The sequence below is a fragment of the Bemisia tabaci genome, chromosome 6, assembly GCF_918797505.1.
Source record: "Bemisia tabaci chromosome 6, PGI_BMITA_v3".
In the NCBI taxonomy this organism is placed as follows: Eukaryota; Metazoa; Arthropoda; class Insecta; order Hemiptera; family Aleyrodidae; genus Bemisia; species Bemisia tabaci.
The window spans coordinates 38,100,864-38,121,925 of NC_092798.1; the positions used below are offsets into that span (position 1 = coordinate 38,100,864).

The window sequence follows — 21,062 nt, forward strand, 5'->3', positions numbered from 1 at the left end:
TCGTTTTGATTCAAGCAAAAATCCGATTGAATCAAGAGTATTTTTTCTTGTCGATGTTTTTAGGAGTCTGGACTCTAGATCCAATGTGTTTTTTTTTCCAGTGTACGCCGTCGATATATGTATAGTGAGAACATTTTCTCCTGGAAATTTTCCATCGGGCTTGTATCCACTCATCAGAGAAAACGCCATAATTTCTCGACTGAACGCCAACGCTCTATTCACGGACCAAGGTTATAATGCGGAATCGCCAAACCCGCCGCGACTGACCGAAACATCCCCCTCATCCCCCGCGATCCCGAACAATGGGAAAGCCGGCGCTGAGCGGGCGCTCCCCACTCGCAACTCGCGGCGAAACCTGCGAATCCATCGCGCGATTAGCGAAAGTGTAAAATCAGATGTATGGAAGTTTTCGCAGCCGCTTATGAATTAAGCGTCGGAGCGGCGGAGCGCCTAATCGCCTAATCCATTTTTCGTGTACGCCGGCGAAGGGGCGCGGACGCGGGAGGGGCGCCCGTAAAGTCTGACGATTACGCCAACCGCGCTGGGCGCAGACGGAAAGCTGCAATTTCGGCGAGCCGCACCTCCTCCCCGCCGCCCCCCCACGGGCGCCCCTCCCGCAACCGTCGCCCGCCCTTTTTCCCGGAGCAGACGTGGACATGCCGAGCGGCAGGGCCGATGGGATCTTGGGCGCTGAGAGCTCGCATTCAGATTATCGACGGCAGTGGAGTAGCTAGGAATTCTCTAATGGGGGGGGGGGGGGGTCCTTGACGGTAAATTCACATTATTTTGTGTACGCCCCTGATAATATTTTATGCCTGCCCTCCAAAAGTAAAGAAGGTAAAATCAACGAGTCTGGGGGGGGGGGGGGTCCAGGGGGCCTGGACCCCCTCCCCCAACCTCCTCTCGATCGACGGTGACACTGGCTACACGCACCTCAATTTATGTCTATCGTTATCACAATGATTTTTTAAGCGTTGTTTTTGTCTGCTAATATATAATCGTTAGAGTAATGCGTAACGCATAACGCCTGAGGCGCAAAGTGTTTCGGGGGTTGGACAGCGAAGCAGTCAAGGGGCGTACCCCTCAAGGATAAAAAATGATAATAAAAGCTGAACAACAGAACCATTTTTTAGGAAATCATTTCGAATTCAATAGGTACGCTGGAAAATAAAATAGTTTGTTGAGCCATGAATCTGATTAACACTAGATTTTTCGTCACTTCTTTGTGCCATTTTATTAATGAAATGAACCGAACTAAATCCACTCTGAGGTTCAATATTACTGGAATGTCGGGAATCGCACAAGCGATTTGAAAGTCCCTTCATTTATGCGGGTATGCAATTTGTACAATGAAAGTTGTAATAGTTGACGAAGGCGAAGAATTCTCATGAGGTTTACGTATAATGACATAGCTGAAAGATTCTTCCAAAAGCAAGCATAACTCGAGCACAAACAAATTGAAGAAAAAAATGAATGTTTGACCAGATTTAAGACCGGAAGCAAATGATGGAAGTGAAATAAAAGCCCGGTAGAAATCAAAAGAATACACTGTATTCTTTGACGTGCACTAACTAACCCTTTATGGCATGAATTAATTTTGGATTTCAAATTCGGGGGGATACCAATCTATTTTGTAGCTCGTATAAAAATCATAGAGCACCAATATTTTAAATTTCTGGGAATCAGTTGTTCAAAAAAAGAAAAAAAACTAATGAAAATTTGCAAAATCTCGTCCCAGAAAAAAGATTCCATTTAAAAAAAAAAAAAAAAAAAAAAAAAAAAAAAAAAAACGTTGTTATGAACTCGTACACTGGTAAAAAAAACACATTGGATCTAGAGTCCAGATTCTTGAAAAAATTGACAAGAAAAAGGACTCTGATCAAAGGACTCATGATTCAATCAGATTTAAGCTTAAAGTAAAAGGAAATCCGCTCAAATCAAGAGGCTTGATTCTTGATTTAAACTTAAATCTGATTGAATCAAGAGTATTTTTTCTTGTCGATATTTTTAAGCGTCTGAACTTCAGATCCAATGTGGTTTTTTTTTTCCAGTGTAACGCTATGCCAAAGAGGGCGCCAAATAAAAGGAAGCTGTGGATGACGTCATTCTCCCTATTTTTCAACGGGAGATTCTCACCCTTGAGGTTTTACCATTTTACCGATCCTTCAGTTTTCGCCACCTTTCACCACTCGACCATCCAACCCCGATTCGGCGACACGCGGAGGCGACCCATCTTCAACGTCGGGATCGGCGCTACGTGTTCCCCCGGTTATGCCGTCGTTATGTTTTTGTTATAGTAAAGAAAATAAGTGGCTTAAGGCGCGAGTACGGGAGATTAATGTCGGCCGGAGGGGGGGAGGGAGGCGGGGTCGCGGAGGGGGGCGAGGGGGCGAGCCCGGAGCGCAGGGGGTATTTTGAAGAGAGACAAATCAATATAATAAAAGGGAAGCGGGGAGTGCGCGCGCGCGCGTCGGCTACTCCGCTGCGTCCCGGGTTCGCTTGGCGGTCGCACCGTAACTCCCGAGTCACCTGCCCGACGCTTTCGGGTTTCCCGCACACACCGAACCCGACAGCTCTGCGGACATGGACCATGCCTGATGTCCCCATGTGTCCGGACACGCCCTGGAGAGTGAATTCGTCGCCGACGCGGACCGTGGAAGCCCTCGTGCAGTGTGATGTGTCGCGTCTGTGACGTTTCCGTTTCTGTGTGCTGGTCACCGCCGTGTTGACCCCCCGTGACCCGCGACCGAACATGACGCACTGATCATGTTGTGCAAGTGCTTGTTTTTGTGTCTTCTCGCCGCCTGCACGGAGATCACTCTGCAGCAGGATGAGGATATTCCGCACCACGAGTGAGTAGTCGCATTTTTTTGGTTTTCCATTTTGGCGCAAGCTTCTGGTCCAGTTACACGATCAAATTGAGCCATCAAATTGAAGCTCTGATTGGTGGAAAAAGACCTGAGGTGAGGATGCGACCAATGAGAGGCCCAATTTGATGGCTCAATTTGATCGTGTAACTGGACCTCTAGAGTGGGCCGCGGTACGGCCGCATAACCCTAGTGGATTGACGTCAGACAACGTTGCGAAGCAGGACCGGTTCGTTTCAAGACGGAGTCTGACGTCAGACAACGCTGTGAAGCAGGACCGGTTCGTTTCAAGAGGAGTCTGACGTCCTTGATGGAACAGATCACCCTCACGCTTAGCCATCGTAAACGTGAGGGAGATGACGCCAGACTGATTCATGAAACGGGTCAATTTGATATCAGACGGTCTCTTGGAACAGACCAATCTGTCATCAGACTGTTTCATTCAAACTAACCGGTCCGATGTCAGACTTTTTTATGAAGCAGATTAAACTGACTCAAAACCCTCATGAAAGAGAATCGGACTGACGTCAAACTGTTTGATGAAATCAGGAAAGCTATTTGAGCTAGTCTATGATCAGACTGCCTCAAACGAACGTACCAGTTCGACATCAGTCTCTCTTGTGGAATTGATTAGTCCAACGCTTCACCCTGATGGAAGTGTAATAAACTCTGTTTTATGACGTGGGCCAGTCCGATATCAGACAATCTCCTAGGACAGACTGCTATGGTGTCATACTTTTTCATGAAACATGCCAATCTGAAATCAGTCTGTTTCATGAAACAGATCAATCTGAGTGAGTTAATCTGGCGTAAGATTCTTTACGAAACAGGCCAGTCGGTATCAGACTGATCATAAAACACCAATCTGCCATGTACTGTACAGCAGATCAGCCCAAAATCAGGATCTTTTCTAAAAGAGATCGGTTTGACATTAGATTACTTCATGAGACGAATCGTTTGACGTCAGTTTTATACAATATCCTTCTGTGCTGAAATGATGCCAGTGTAACTAGCTAGCACGTTCTACTGAGAAAAGATTAGTTTTCTTGACCAGGAAGACTCCATAAAAAACCCCAGTTAAAGTGAGTTACACTGATCCTAGAACTGTTCTCGATAATGACCGCTTTGTACAGCAGATATTCCGATAGCAGACTCTTTCTTGAAAGAGATAAACATCTGACTCTGGACTGCTTCATGAATCGAGTCAGTCTCCTGCCAGTATGACATCGGTCTAGTTTTACATTGAAGCCAATCTAATTATCAAACACTCTATAAACTAAGAGAAAAAACTGGCTTTTCCTCGCCTAGAATTCCCATTTGACCAATCTGGTCTGTGATTTTGGTTAAATTAACTGTAAATAATTATGGTTCTCTGGTTGCGAAATTCAACTAGAATTTCTGGTTCCGTGAACTAATATGTTCCCAGAATAGGTGCTGAGTAAATGTAAGCTAATATTAGACTCATCGTGGAATTTGAGTTTTGTATGTTTCATGTCAACTGCTTTACTGAAGAGAAGACTCCCAAAATTCGCCTTCAAATTGGAATGATGCAACATTCATATCAATTTGCTCTTTCAGAGTCCATTTCCTCAGGAAAAAATATTCTCTTGGATTTTCTCATGACTCCTAAATTCATCAGTAAAACTCAGAAAACTACATGACGCGAGCGCATTCTAAGGTTACTGGTCCTTTTTTCTGGTAGTCAGTAGGTAGGCGTGCAGTGGAAGGAAATGCGTTTCGGAAACTCTAAGATATCGTCGTATCTTAACTATATATAAAAAAAAAAAAAAAAAAAAAAAAAAAAAAAATTGCTTCTAACTCATTTTCTCAGAAATACTAACGGACTTGACTGCTCAATATAATTTCACAAAATATTTCCCACGTCAGAGAAACATACCTCGGTTATTTTAAAGTAAGAGCGTAGAGTTATCGACTTGTAGGAAAAGAGATCTAAGTGTAGTTTATATTCCGAAAAAATTGATAATAGGACCGACTTCATCAGCAAGGAACCAACCCACTTTCGTTGAAACTGAGAAAAAGAGGTTTGAAGTTTTATTCCTGCATAAGGCTCAATGTAAAAAATAAACTTTAACCCCTCTTCTCGCAAAACATATTTTGTTCCTAGACTTTCAGTTTTTGGCAGGAAAAAATACACGGCTAGCGATACTCAAAGCAATTCTTAACTCAATTTTTTCGAAAATGTGGGTTGGTTCCTTTCTAATGAACTCGGTCCAATGGAGGGTGCATTTTATTTCTCAATAGGAAAAGCAGTCGAAACGCCGGAGACTGTTCGCTCCTAAGGGCACCAATTTATCCTTTCATTGAAAATCTATCGAAAGTTTTTGGCGGGAGCACTCGTTGGATGTGACGGTCATAGACCTCAAAGCGCAAGACTCAAGGATGCGTAAATTAGAGGGTGCTATTAATACGTATACAGCGCGTCGATGGAAACTATAAAGGCCCATGCATTGCATAAAAACCTTTCCTTTCGTAAACTACACATTATTTTATTGTTATCACTTTCATAACTTTTTGAAAGAGAGATTCGATTTAATTTGAATTAATTCAAAGAATGTCAATAAGATTTTCTAGAATGACTGTCGCCACGCAACAAAATCGCTTAAAAATCTTATGAGCATAGCGTGAGCAAGAGAAAGGGCAGCTTATTTTCTCTCTTCAAATTGGTGGCTAGGCAACCCTCAACAAGCATACGAGAAAGGTCACCGCCCTTCCAACGAAGGTAATAGGGAAAAAAGGGAATGTCATTTTCCTGGGAAATCGGTCTCACTCCCACTACCTCTCCTTAATTTGCATACGAAGGTTACGAAGTCTGTAAATGTAAGGCGTGCTAACGGAGATGTGTCAATCTATTGGACCGTTTTCAGCACTGATTGGCTGTTGTCGTTGTTGCACTGAGTTGTTGTAAATCTGTTGTTTTTCCGCACTATCTATGAGGTAAACTGGCTCGCAAAAATCCCTGCTGCAGTCAAAAGAAAAGTATTCCAGGACTGACACAGTGAATTATTGGGAGAATTAAAGTGGTTCTGTAGCAATTTAGAGAAAGATTTGATTGTCGCTCAATCATTCGGTGATTTCTGTATGTTATTTTTGTTTTGTCTCTTTTTGTAAGATCCTCGAATGTCGAGTAGGTATTCGCACACAAGATTTAACCGATGAACTTTTTTAAATAATTCCAAAAATAAGTCCCGAATGAATATCGCAAAATTTTTTGTCCTTCGATCTTCGATATCTACTCAGGACAAACTTTTTAAGCGATTTCAAGACGTTTTTTGGTCAAATCTCGTGGATTACAGCGTGACCACAACCACAGTGGTGACAGCACCAGTTTGAACATGTCCATTTGGCTCTATCAGGAAGAGCACATGAAGTTACTCTACTCATAGTGTTTTATATCAACCCTGACCAGTTCGCCTTCAAAAATTTGGTAGGCAATCTGTACGTCTTTGGAGCAGTAATAGTTGCTTGTATCCGTTTTGATCATTTTCATTCGATTCTAGCAAGAAGAGCACACTTAAGATGAAGAACCAGCAGTGTTCATACCTCACCCGGAGTCTTAGGGATCCGTCTGAGTATTCCAAACTCATAGACGTCATCTATATTTTGTGAGGAACCAGGAAGATTCTTGATAACGCAGCAGGTATTTTTGCAGGAAACAAGGATGCAACAAACATTACGGATGCGTCAGTTTTTGCAGGCGCCTCACTCTGATTTTTAAGTGCAAGTGGCATAAGCCGGATGCCGTATGAACATTCGAGAGTCGCCAAAATTCCCCGGATGAAACATGTATCTCTGAGAATAATTATTTATATTTTCCCTTGAAATTTTCAGATATCGTAGATCAAATTGCGAAAAAAATTGTCTGAAAAATTTGCAGAGAAATATTCAAAATTTTCCCAGTAAATCCTGTTTTTATTGAAGTAAATCTGGCAACTTCTAAAGGCTCATACGGCGTTTTTCCTTAGCACGGCAGTACAGCGCGGCTAGAGTCCCTTTATACCCAGAATTAAGACAACTCGATTATCAGCTGACTGGCAGCCGGCCTTGGCTGGCCATGGAGGCCGAAACGAGTGCACCCAAACAAACGATATTGAGGGATAAGGATCAGGAATCCTGCGATGTCTGTCACACAAAAACAACAACATCAACAAATTGATCAATTAAAACGAAAATTAGATTGGTTTGTGAATAATTTCTAAAACTATTTTCATTTTAGACCGATGGAAATAACAATTTACTCTTGATAAACCACAATTAGGTAATATTTTCATTATTCTTGTTCACATTCGAGGTACCGCCATCTTGGTGCACTCGTTTCGGCCTCCATGAGCGAGAACCAATCAGAATTGGATTTTTTTTTAGGCCACTTTCAGCCCAACCAAAAGTGAGTTGTCTTAACTCTGGGTATAAAGGGACTCTAAGCGCGGCGCTCGAATTCGGCGAGGTCAAAGCACCGGGGTCGTCAAAGCGAACGCTCCAGACGAGCATTGCAAAAAACACAATGTATTTTCACCACATAATGCAACGTGGGTTCCGCTGTAGGATGTTTGCAATGAGAGAATAGAGGAGATGTTTGCCTCTTGAGACCCGGCAGAGTTCGCCACCCTCAAAGTTGAGGAAAGAGCAGGGTTTTGTCGGTGCCCAAGTATGCAGTCTTTTGTCGCCCAAGTTTCCCCATTACAGGTTTCCGTTTGCGAGTCCTCAAGTTTTTCCTGCGTCACTCTCTTTTTCCTCTCCTTTGTCGCGTCTCAAACGAACAATTAAACATCCGTCCCGACTCGAGGAACCAAGAGCGTCTATCTGCTCATCTCCGAACGCATCGGAGTCCTCGCCGCCGAGTTCATGGCTCCGCTGGAAATAAGTCCGAAAGTCTGTGCGAAATTTTCACACCGAGTTAGATTCTTATCATCGTTAACATTCGTCTACAACGTGGAAATTACAGGAGGGGCCTTGGAGGACAAGGCGCATAAGTGCAGTGTTTGCTATTTCGAGAAATACGTGTTTAAAGTTTCGAAATTACATGGAACCTCATGGCGGAAAGAAAGTTCAAACTGCCTATTGATGCTGAAAAATTGGAATTTGGAAGCGAATTTTTCTCAGAATATGCATTAAGACTATTTTTACGTGAAGTCAATAATAACTCAATTTTTTCAAAAACTGCACTTATGCGCCTTGTCCTCCGAGCCCCTCAAATAGTTTTTTTTTTCTCTACACAACCACAGTTCGAGAATGGGGCTTTTCCGTGTGCTCACTGCTCAGTGGTCCAAATTTCCTGGGGAAGTTAAATGCCTAGAACTACCTATCAGGAAAGTTTCCGGATCCATTTTTAAATTCAAAATGCTAGAGATGACCTGTTCATGCGTATGTGTATTTGTATGTGTGTATTTCTTTACCAAAATTTTCCGGAAGAGTAGAGTTTAGATGAAAATTCCTTAAAAAGTCTCAATACTAAGAATCTTAAGTTTTCTACAACCTCAGATTAAAAATAATGTTATCCGTCTAAATGTCACGTTGTAATGTCGATTGAGTATAACTGTAGTTATCACGTTTCAAAAAACACACCGATGAATGTGGTTATATGGCACGCTGTGCATCTCTTGACGCAAGTGAAGGACTGGTTCGCCTTCAATTATTTGTATATGTAACACAGACATCCATGGAGCAGCAATAGTTGCATCCAGCAGCCTGATTGTTGAAACTAATCCTGGCTTTGTCGGCGAGGTAGGACAAGACAAACCTTGCCTGTGCCGTGTAATATCGATGTTTGGTATCAAATTTAAGGTCGACCATCGATTTTTTGTCGTAAATCATTGTAATCATTCTCATGGAACCATTGTAAAAGGTATACTTTTGAATTTTATGCGAGGTTTGCAAAAATCGTCCTTTTTATAGTGCTGTATATATGTTAAGTATCTCTTTGAGCCTTCCGAAGCTTTGAAGTACCGAAGGAGTGGAAAGAATCCTGGATTTCAGCTAAGCACAAAAAAGGAAAGAAGGATGACTGCGAAAACTACAGGGGGCTATCTGTCGTAGGGACAGTTAGTAAAATTTACGGGAAAATTTTAAAAGCTAAAATCGAAGAAGAGTGGGCTCCATATGAAGCGGAGGAGCAAGCAGGATTCAGGGCCGGTAGGTCAACTGACGACCATTTATTCTGTATCACACAACTGGTTGAGAAAAAAATGGCCGTAGGACAGGAGCTCCATCTAGTTTTCGTTGATCTTCAGAAAGCGTATGATAGCGTTCCACTAGTGAAACTCTGGGAAGCCCTGAAAAAATCGAATTTTAGTGATGGACTTGTGAATGCGATTAAGAAATATTACTGTGGAAGTTCTACTAGAATTAAATGTCAAGGGAGGTTATCTGGTGGTTTTTATGTTTCTAAAGGTTTAAAACAAGGATGTTGTCTGTCACCTACATTATTTAAGATCTTTCTAGAACATGTTTTAAAAGAGTGGAAAAAGAAGTGCTCTGGCATGGGCGTTCCCCTAAATGATACGGACACATTGTATACTCTATGTTTTGCTGATGACCAGGTGGTGATCGCGCAGGATGCGGATGACGCTGAATATATGACTCGGAAATTAGTGCTAGAATATCGAAGGTGGGGCCTAGAGGTCAGTGTCAAGAAAACGGAAAAGTTGACGATTGGAGGGGATCAGCAAGACATAGAGCTGGAAGATGGACAGTGTATTAAAAGCTGCGAGCATTACAAATATTTAGGAGTTCGAGTATCCCAGGATGGAAAGATGGACCAAGCCATAAAAGATCGAAACCTGCAGGGAAGGAAAGCTATTGCTATGTTAAATAGGATTCTTTGGGATCAAAGTATCTCTAAAGAAAAAAAGAGAATGATTTATAACACCATAATCAAAAGCATTCTGACCTACGGCAGTGAAGTGTGGCCCATGAAAGAGCGTACCAAAAAGATTCTTAAGGCAACTGAGATGGATTTCTGGCGAAGATCAGCCGGAATCTCGAGGAGAGATCACGTAAGGAACGAAAGAGTCCGTGAGATCATGAACGCCGAGCAGAACATCGTGCATGAAATTATGACCAAACAGCTTGTCTGGTATGGTCATGTTCAACGAATGGCGGATGATAGGTTGCCTAAGAAGGTGCTAGATTGGGTTCCTCCTGGGAGAAGGCGTAGGGGACGCCCAGCAAAATCGTGGATTGGTGGCATTCAAGATGAAATCACAAGATGCCATCTACCAGATGACCTCTGGATCGATAGGCAAGGATGGCGATTAGGTGTCGCAGAGCGCCCGAGCGCGCTGAAAAGCGACTGGAATGTATGTATCTCCTTGAGCCTCCCTTACTCACAATGTAACTCATACAATGGGGTCTCCTAGGGAAAGGAGCTGTCTGAGGAACAACTCGTCCCACAGTAGATGAGTCAATAGGAGAGGTCGGACCAAATTTGGAAACTTTAAACGCTTATAACTCCGTTTATATAAAACTTTGAGGTTCCAAAAGTGGTTCCATTAGTTTCCTCGTAAAATTTTCCTCTAGAGACAGTTTTTAAAATTTAAAATGTGATCAAATAAACATCGAAATTGCAGATTTAGTTAAAAATTTCGTGTCCGACCATCTGATTGACTCGATCCACTGTGCGTCGCTCCTCTGACATGAGGGCGTATATATCAGTTTTCTCGTGAGCCCTATTTTACATTCAAATCAATGCTTCCTAGGGCTCATGAGGAAATCGAGATACGCTCTCATGCCAGAGGATCGACGTTGGATGCGACCCTTATAATTTTTTTTCAAAATTCCACCCGGTAAAATTATAAAACCCAACTGTGCTGCCGTGCTAAGGAAGAACGCCGCATGAACCTTCAGACGTTGCCAAGTTTCCTCCGACAAAGACCGAATTTACTGGGAAAATTGTGAATATTATTTTCCAAAATTTTCAGACAATATTATACGCAATTTAATCTAACATATCTGAAGATTTCAAGTAAAAATATGCATGAATGTTGTCAAAAATACAGGTTTTAATGAGGGAAATTTGGCAACTCTCGAATGTTCATACGGCGTTCTTCCTTAGCACGGCAGTGTGGACCTGGTAATTTCCTTTCTGGCTCGTTCTCCTTCGAGTTCCGTCCGGCAACCCTGAGTGGAAGGCGAAGAAAAATTGAGGAGGGACCATCGAAGGGCGCGCAGCGTGCGAACATGGAAAAGAGGTTCGAGGGTTCCGGCGGGGCGGCCGCGGCGTATTAATCAAATGAGCCCCCTGGTTTTAAGGCTCTCCTCGAACCCAGCGACCTCTGGAGAGTAATGCGCCACCGACTCGGACGCTTGTCACCGAGCAGCGGGTACCAACACGCCCGACGCTTTTACCGCCACTGGTCAACCCTTGCGCGTCCCGACTGCGCCAGTGATGCCAAATTCAACGCGAAAATCTATACGGCCTTGTCTCTATTAGAGTCCTTTTATACTGAGAGTCAAGACAATGCGAATCCATTTCTGATTGGTTAACCGGATTTTAGGCCTTCACAGTGTCACAAACGGGAATAAAGATTACATTTTCACCAATTGCAAAGATTATAATCTGAAATGGACCGAGGAATTTCGGGTTCGACAAAGAACAAACGGAAAGAGAGAAGGAACGGAGAAAGGAATTTAAGAATGGGCCGATCAAAGATTACGAAAAACGTTCAATTTGTGTAATCTTTATTCCCGTTTGTGACTCCATGAGGGGTGTTGTCTTGACTCTCAGTATAAAGGGACTCTAGTCTCCACAGACGATTCATGGGATTTGTCCCAGAGAAAAATCCCACCTGCGCAGTTGGGAAAAATATTGAGTTAGTTAATACTAATCACAGTGCTAAGTAAGAGTCCTTGTGGAGTCCCTGGAACGACTTAAAAAGAAGAAGAAGAAATTTTTGTGTGTTGTTCAACGGGGGAAATGCCCAGAAGTTTCATTTCTGCGATTCGAACTTGGGAGAAATCCCATGAAACGTCCCGTGGAGATAAGGCCTACCTCTTTCTCCTCAACTTAATAGAGTCCCTTTATACTGAGAGTAAAGAAAATGCGAATCCATTTCCGATTGGTTCTCGTATTTTAGGCCTTCACAGTGTCACAAACGGGAATGAAGTGCACGGCAGCATTGTATGGCAATGTAAATGACCCTCGCATTCTGAGAATCGTTGCGTGGACGTTTTATTATGTCACGCAAAGAGCTTTCATTCAAAGACGCATAGTGAGTCGCTAAACCTGACTCTCCTTGCTGAACAAAAGTTGCTTGCATTGTTGTATATCGACGGTGAAACTACCAAACCACGTATCTCGGTTTGCGACGTCGCAGACTTCCTGCCATAATTTATTTTTTAAATGGAAAACTACTTAACGTCCAGTCTTGAAAATTTCTGTGATTTTTCCTCTTTGCGCGGAGAAAATTCTGTGAAAATTTCAAGGAATGATATTGATTTGGTCAACTTCAAAAAAATAAAATGTGAGCGTAAATTTTTAAACACCGCAAACGAGATACGTGGTTTGGTAGTTTCACCGTCGATATGCAGGTACTAGGTTTCGTCCCTTCCTTTGTCAATCGTGTAATTTTCTCGGAATCATTTGTTTGATCTAGATTGAACACGCTTTCTGAGGATCGGGAACCAGGACTATGCCGCATATTTTTCCAGCTAATTTTCTTGATTTTGCGGATTTTCCGCGAATGTTCGCGAGGTATTGCCGGTACCTGCTTGTAACGTCGCGGCTATTCTCTGGATTTTGGGGTTTCACGAACTCGCAGGTACCGCGATTATTCGCGGATTTCCACGGATTTTCCTTCTGCGGCAAGACCTTATACGCGCAAATATCACTCCTCGCTAACTTCGCTTTCACATGCAACAGCTCAAGGTAGTGTTGTGCTAAGGAAAAACGCCGTGTGAGCCTTTAAGCGTTGCCAAATTTTCATTTATAAAACACAAATTTCCTACTTTTTGTTTTTCCCTCAACTTTCCTCAAAAATAAACATTTTATTGGAGAAAATTTGGCAACTCTCGAGTGTTCATACGGCGTTCTTCCTTAGCAAGGTAGTGTAGACCAGAGCTTCTTTAAATGGGAAGTTCAGAGGCAACAAGCACAACCTTTCGATGCAATAGCAATAATTTTACGACGTGAACTTTATTGCAATCTGTGCGACTTGGGCAAACAATTTCCAATAATTCTAACAGGAATGTTTTTCTTTCTTAGTGTGACTTCCTGTGAGAATCCAGATTTTAAGGGGGAAATTTTTAGGGGCCACGTTAGCGCAGAGCCTTCATTTTTTAAGGCGCATTTGGCGCGTTGGCGCCTGTGAGTTCCGAACACTGAACGTAAACCACATCGGTCTCATCTGAGGGCAAAATGCGGCAACTCCAGAATCCTGTTATTACAATCGGAAAGCCACCTCATAATTTCCCGTCGCCCCCCGACCAGGGATTACTTTTAATTACGACACGACTGCGGAAAGGATAGCCACGCGGGGACAGGGACGAGGGCTCGGCCGTTCGGTTCCTTCGCGCTAGATTACAAATGACCCCCGAACGGGCCGAGAACAGTCTCAGGAATTCAGGATGCACGCTTCGCCGCACGGTGGAACGAGTCAATCGGAGAAGTCGGACAAAATTTGGAAACTTTAAAAGCCTTTAACTCCGTTATTTAAAGATGTCGAGGTCTTAGAAATGGTCCCACTGGTTTTCTCGTAAAATTTACTTCAAGAAGCACCCCTCAAAATTTTAAATTTGACGAAATAAACGTGGAAAGGATGTGTCTCATTAAGGTGGGTATTTTGGCCCTAGCTTTGGTCGAAAATTGAAACAACTTAGAATAATGTCATGTATGGTCAAATCGACTCTTAATCATCTACCCTGTGAGAACTTGTACTCATTTGAAGTGTTTTTGAAAGCTTTTTGCCTGATTTATCAGCGCAAAGTAGTGAAGTTTTGCGGTTTTCTCGAATAATTGATAATTGCTCACTTTCGGTCCGAAATTTGATTATTTAGGTATGAGCACAAGCGACTACCACTTTCTCCTTTAAACATGTTGTAATGGGTGTACTAAAGATTAACATATTCGAATATGAAAGTGGTAGTCGCTTGCGCTCATACCTAAACAATCTAATTTAGGACCGAAAATGAGCAATTATTCGAGAAAACTGCAAAACTTCACTACTTTGCGCTGGTTAATCAGGCAAAAACCTTTCAAAAACATTTCAAATAAGGACAAGTTCTCACAAGGTAGATGATTAAGAGTCGATTTGACCATACATGACATTATTCTAAGCTGTTTAAATTTTCGACCAAAGTTATAGGGCCAAAATACCCTCCTTAATGAGACACATCCTTTACTTCAAGGAGCACCCCTTAAAATTTAAAAATTGACGAAATAAACGTGGAAATTTGCAGTCTTAGTGAAAAAAAAACATGTCCAACCTCTCTGATTGACTCGGTCCAATGTGCGCCGGCGGGGTGAGTTATCTGCAATACCGAACCCTGCTAAGGTGTTCCAGGACGGTGTAATAAAGAGCGGCATATGCGACCAAGCTTCCTCGATATGAAATTCATTGATGGTGAGGCTGGAAAAACATGCGCCTTCATTGTTCTATTACAAATTTTCCGGTAGTATTTCACTTTTTCATTGCTTGATATTTTGGCATGAATGGAGGGGTATCGACAAGGGGACTGTCCCTTAATTACTAACCCTCTAAGGGGGAGGGGGCGGGTCGAGGAGAGCGTTACGCGTTAAGCGTTACGCCATTTTGTTCTTACGTGTTACAGAATAGAGACGTACGTCACATGGTGGATCAAGTTGATAGAGAGGTCGGACAAAATTTGGAAACTTTAAACGCTTATAACTCCGTTTATACAAAACTTCGAGGCACTAAAAGTAGTTCCATTGGTTTCTTCGAGAAATTTTCCTCTGAAAACACCCCTTGAAATTTAAAATGTGACGAAACAAACATCAAAATTCGCAGTTTTAATAAAAAATTTCATGTCCGACCTCTCTACTTGACTCGATCCACTGTGCGTCACAAAAAAGGGAGGAGAGGCAGATCATAAATGCCGAAAAAGTGCGCTGCGTAATTCAGAGACGGCCCCCAAGGTCCGTTTTTGAGCTGAACTTCTTAAAATTGATTTTTTGCAAATTGCAGGTCTATATTTTACGGAATGCATCATGATTTGGTCATTTTCGGTCTCTTTTCGGATCTACTACTGACCTGGATCTACAGGTCTGCTACGGCGAAAAATGCGGATTTTTCGGCACTCGACCGTAAACCTGTATTTTTCGCCTAAATCGGATAAAAATTACTTTAATTAGTTATAACTCATAGTTATTTATTTATTTAATTAGTTTCATACTGGTTAGTTTCATCATACAGTTTTCTCAGTCTCATACTGGTGCGCATTAGAGTCCTAAAAATTTATTTTTGACTCTAATTTTAATTTTTGGTATTTCTTGGCTTTGTTTCCCCGCGAAATGGTGTGGACCCAGCACCATTTCTCCACCTTGTTTATTTAATTAGTTTATAATATTATTTTTAAATTAGGTGTGAAAAGAGCAAACATAGAAAACGGTTAATGGTGGATTAATTCGTCTCGCTCTTTCCCCTTGAAAGCTTAATATGGCAACAATTTCGAATCGTACAACGGCTGTTCACCGGTTATTCACGCCAACAACTGGCTAACAAGCTAACAAACACAAGACGGGGCCAACCCTAACACGATTTCCAACGATGTCGCCAGATCCCGGATTAAAATCAGCCCACATCACACATGCGATATACACGAAACCCGCATTCATTTCCGACAAATCTGGCAACCTCGGCCCGAAAGCAAACCACCGCGATTGTTCGGCGTGATTTATGTCCCGTGCTTGAAATATAGCCAAATCGGGGGGGGGGGGGGCGAAGGCCCCCGCCGCGGGGGGGGGGGTGGGGCGGAGGGGCGCGAAAAAAAGTTGCGCGGAGGAAAAACTTTTTTACATATTCGCAATAAAACGAAATGCACCCGGCCTCGGCGGATCCGGGAAACAATTTTCATTAAAAACAATATTCAAGAAAAAGAAGAAGTTCTGCGCGCCGCGCCCCCGCCCGCGCTCGAGGACGTAGAAATAGGTGGTAGGTAGTTGGAAGTTGGCGCACGTCGTGGAGTTCCGCCCGCTCGGTGCAACGAATGGTGGCATATTTTCCCCCGAAGTGCATTTAGGCGTCGCTTCGATGCATTAGACATTGCCATGTTGCGACGCTAAATCGAGGGGAGCTCAGACACGCATCTTATTGGGGAAAAAAACACATTGGATCTAGAATCCAGACTCTTAAAAACATCGACAAGAAAAAATTACTCTTGATTCAATCGGATTCTTGCTTGGATCAAGAAGCAAGCCTCTTAATTTGAGCGGATTTCCTTTTGATTTAAGCAAAAATCTGATTGAATCATGAGTATTTTTTCTTGTCAATGTTTTCAAGAGTCTGGACTCTAGATCCGATGTGTGTGTTTTTTTTTTTTTTTTCAGTGCAATTATTGAAATTGATAGACAAAGCGATAGACAAAGAAGACATGGGGTGTATGGAGCTAGCCTTTTGGTTGAAATGGGTGGTCCCTATAGACTAAAGGGAGAAAATGATGCGCTAAGTATCGGGTCCCTCGTGGGTTGCCGTTACTCAGTCTATTATCATCCTTCTTTGTCCATTGCAACCAACCGCTTCCACCGATAGGATCCCTCAATGTCTCTTGGGTCTTCTTTGTCTATAGCTTTGTCTATCAATTTCAATAATCAGCCCGCTGTTTGTTGAAATTGATAGACCTAGCGATGTGCATGAATTACAGAGGGAAAATGGGGCAATCCTATTGGTGGAAGTGGGTGGTTGTTATGGACAAAAGGGTAAGTAATAGACATACTAACGGTGTTCCACAAGAGACCCTACAGCTGGTTCATTTTTTCCCCTTGTCTATGAGAACCTCCCGTTGTAACCGACTGGATCGCTTCAGGCTCCATTGCTCTATGTGTCCTGTCCTGTGTCCATTGCTTTGTCTATAAATTTCAATAATGCTGCCAACAACTTTTTTTCTCAACTTTGCAATAATATTAAGCACGCAATCGTATTTGTTGGACATTCGGATATTGGTACAATATTATTTCAAGATTAAAACAACCTTTTGAAAAAGAGCGCAGTACCAGATTTAGGAGGTGGCCACATGGTCCGCGGCCCATGACGACATAATTTAGGGGACGGCAAATTTTGCAATTATTTGAAATGTAGGTATCAAAAAATAAAAAATAAAAAGTTGGATTCAGAAAAAAAAATTACAAACGAGAAAAGGTGACAAATGTAATTTCTAATTTTGTCGTCATTCGGTGATGCAAGAGACAGCACCTTTGATTAGTCGAGTTAAGAGAGGAACCGAACACGTAATTTTGCCTGGAACGGCAAGACGCTGAGAGCAATGATGACAAGGACTTGGGATGAAAAGGAGAAGCCCTCGGCGCGGCGCAGCGCGGCGGTCGGCATGAAACACACAGTAGCCCCTACAAGACTGCATGAATACCTCACGCATTGCGTCAAACACAGTGAGATCAGTAGTCGTCGCGCGCCGGCGTGAAACGCATGGCGCCTGCAAGACTGCATGAATACTTCGCGCATTGCGTCAAACATGGTTCGGTCAGCAGCGTTCGACGTGAAACGCATAGCGCTTACAAAATTGTAGGAATACTTCACCCATTGCACAAAACATTAAGGAAATATGAATAACTTTTCTCAAAAATTAACGTTTTATCGAAGGAATTTTGGCAACTCTCGAATGCTCATCCGGCGTTCTACCGTAGCACGGCAGTATAGGTCTCGATACGCGATCAAATTCCCGAAACAATTACCATCAAAGTGTCGGGAGTCATCAGTCTTAAAATCATTACTTCGCTTAATTTCAAAATGAAAACTTGGCAAAAATGTTTCGTGCGGCAGGAAATGATGAATGGTGGCACTCCATTTTGATCAAAATTTGACGGCCCGTCCAATTTTGATCAAAGAGAACTGTTGTATGGTGACCATCAGTCATCAACTGGTTTACTGCGATCAGAATTGATTCGGAATTTGCTCGTGTATCCAGACATTATTAAACATAAAATGAGAGCATTTTAAAACTCCGAGAGTAAGTTACGCATTTCCGCGCGAAAATAAATAGCTACCGGAAAGCTCATGATAAAACTCGCGAATATTCCGAGAATACTTGTGCCACAGTCCGCGAGCGGTAGTAAAGTTGCAAGGTTTTCCACGAAGAGAGATCGCTCTGGTTGAGCAGGGATTTATAACAATTCCCGGAAAAAGCGCAAGCATGTGAAAAATTTTAAAGTTGGGGTTATAATGCGATGACTTCTGATCCCAGCACTAGGAACTTTAAAGCAGAAAAGCATCTATTGTTCGGTTTGTGAGCTAAGCTTCGTGATACAAATATTTTAACGTTCCGGATGCGCGGGATGCATACATCACTAATTGAAGGCGATCCATGTAACGGCGCGTTTGAGAATCTCGCACTCTTATTTTGTAATGAGTGGTTTATAACTTACTTTCATTGCTTAAAATCATTCATTCATTCACAAAAAAAAAAAAAAAAAAAAAAAAAAAAATACTTATTTTATCTGCTCATGTTAAAAAAAATAATCACTGATAACATGCAAATTCTTTAGCTCTGAATTCATACTTATTGTTAGTGAGCAGGCTCGGACTGGCCATAAGGCCGATCTGCCATTGGCAGATACGACCCCTTGGCGCGCCGAAAACGCGCCCCTCTGACAGATAGCAAAATAAGAGGAGAAAAAAAATTTAGACCGAGAATGTATTCAGGAAATTTCTTAAATGAACGGAAAAAGAGAGAGTTAGGAGTGAAGGAAGGTGCTTTTACGCATGATAGTGGTGAACAGAGGTTCAATAACTACTGATGTTTTTAAGAGTCTGGACTCTAGATCCAATGTGTTTTTTTTCCAGTGAAGCTGTCCGAAAATTTCTCTGAATTTTCTCTGTGCTGCCGATAAAACTCAGTGAAATTTTCAAACAGATTAAACCAACATTTCTCAATGAAGAGATAAAATAACTACGGATATTTTTAAAAGTCGCATGGCGCTTGTGCTACTCTGGCCGAAAGGTGACGATATGTGCTTCTATTCCATGGATGAGCCAGAAATACTAGTTCATCCTTGCAAAATGCAGTCCAGTTGTTGCGAGGGACAAGACGGCAACTGCGAGATGAGATAAAAGTTGAGCGAACGGCCATCTCTGATCGGACCTGAGACTCTCAGCTTCTTGATCTTGTTAAAATACGTGGACCCAGATTGAGCTTGAAAAATAGGGCAAAGTATCCGAGAGGCGCGTTTGCTCATTTTCCCCGAGCTCCTCAAACTTTTCTGAGTTATCAGACCCCCCCCCCCCCCACGCCCCTACCTCTACCCGCGCCCCCGCGGTGGTGACCTACCTCACCTTCGAGCTCCCCGATTTTCTGCACCACGTTGCCACGGAATACGGATGCACGCTTCAAGGCCGATGCATATCGCCATTGTCTTCCTCCGCGCCTCGGAAGTAATTTCCACCTTCCCCTCCGACCCCTCCCCTCCTCATACCCGTCACCTTTCACCCTTGTCCCTGTTTTTGTTTCGATCGTCCCCCTAGGGATCCAAGTTCCTCTATGGAGTTGAGTGTCTGAAATGGCAAAGTTCTCGAGAACATGCCGAAGGAATTCCTCGGGTCGATTTTCGATAGCTCGGAGGAAAGTCCCTCGGAAAATTCCCAAGATTTCCGAGGAAAATTTTCAGGAAAATCCTAAAAATTCTAGAGGAAAGTTCCAGGGTAAATGCCTAAGAGTTCTGCGGAAAATTATCAGGGCATCCGGAAGGTCTGTGGATATCAGGAGAGTTTTCTCAGGCATTAGAGTTACTCATGTATACATACTATATCCAAGAGTATATACGGTAATTTTCCAAGTTATTCTCCAAATTATTCCCAGTCATTCCTCAAGGATGTGATATTCCAATTATTACTAACAATTTGGGCAGTAGTTTTCGAAAAGGAAAAACTTCCTGATGTCTAACAATTTAGAAGTTAACCACGCGACTACTGCGCACTCTCAGAGCCGTCTATTAGTCGTTTTTACCGAAACGTGTAGGCAGGAATCAGTGGGAATCACTCGATAGTACTAACAAAAGTCAAAAAATTCGTAGTCTCTCGGACGAAGGAACGTAACTCCATTCCAAGGTTGCCAGATTGACTCAAACAATTTACTTATTTGACCAAAATGTACGTGTCCGATTTTCATCCAAAAGTTTTCTGATTTTTGCATGAAATGTGGAGAAAAATCAGTAAAATTATCAGTTGAAAATGCCCAAGATTCTCCTCGTTAATATGCAATTAACGACGGGAAATTTGGCAACATTGAAATGAAGTTACGTTCTTTCGCGAGGAAAACGGTGAATTGCTCAACCAAAGAAGAGATCATCGCTGGAATAATGCATTCGATTGCAACTTGGACAACGCTCGAAACGAAACGCCCGCCATTTACCACCGATATCCGGACTCATCGAAAAAACGCGGAAGCTCGAGGAATTTCCCGGCAGGAGCGGACGGCGGGAAACTCAAGCGGGAAAAGGGCAAATAATAATTAGGGGGATTTTATTGTAAAATAACACGTCAATTTTTCCTCTATTATCTGGCGTCTGAAAAGGAGGAGAGATTAAAGGGGGATCGGGGCGCTCAAATCCCTGCACTGTCTGCCCGGGCTCGCGCCGCTCGAGTTGAGTGCAATCAAAGTTTCGCGACTTGAACCCCGAAAGGGCTCCTGGGGTCGGGTCCCCGGTGTCTCCTCTCTACACCGCCGTGCTAAGGAAAAACACCGTATCAACATTCGAGAGTTGCCAAATTTCCCTCGACAAAGTATATATTATCGACAAAATTTATGCATATTTTTCCTTGCAATTTTCAGATATTTTAGGTTAAATTGCCTACAAAATTGTCTGGAAATTCTGCAAAATAATATTCACAATTTTCCCAGTGAATTCGGTTTTTATCGGAGGAAACTTGGCAACGTCTGGAGGCTCATACGGTGTTTTTCCTCAGCACGGCAGTACAGGCGCCAGCACGAGCAGACTTTGAGCTCAAAGACATTTAGTTATGAGCATAAAAGCAAACAGTAGATGTTCCTCTCCTGCGC

General features: G+C 42.7%; 1 protein-coding gene across 2 annotated transcripts in view; it reads left to right on the forward strand.

Annotated features, from left to right (window-relative positions):
- Positions 1–2,474: 2,474 nt before the first annotated feature.
- stol (voltage-dependent calcium channel subunit stolid) overlaps positions 2,475–21,062 on the forward strand; it is an 83,826-nt gene continuing 65,238 nt past the window's right edge. The window contains exon 1 of one of the 2 annotated variants that reach the window (XM_019051384.2): positions 2,475–2,852. In XM_019051384.2, the coding sequence (XP_018906929.2) occupies positions 2,767–2,852 (86 nt within the window). In that variant the 5' untranslated portion in view covers positions 2,475–2,766. The remainder of the gene's footprint in view (positions 2,853–21,062) is intronic. The other variant, XM_019051385.2, reaches the window with a different exon arrangement.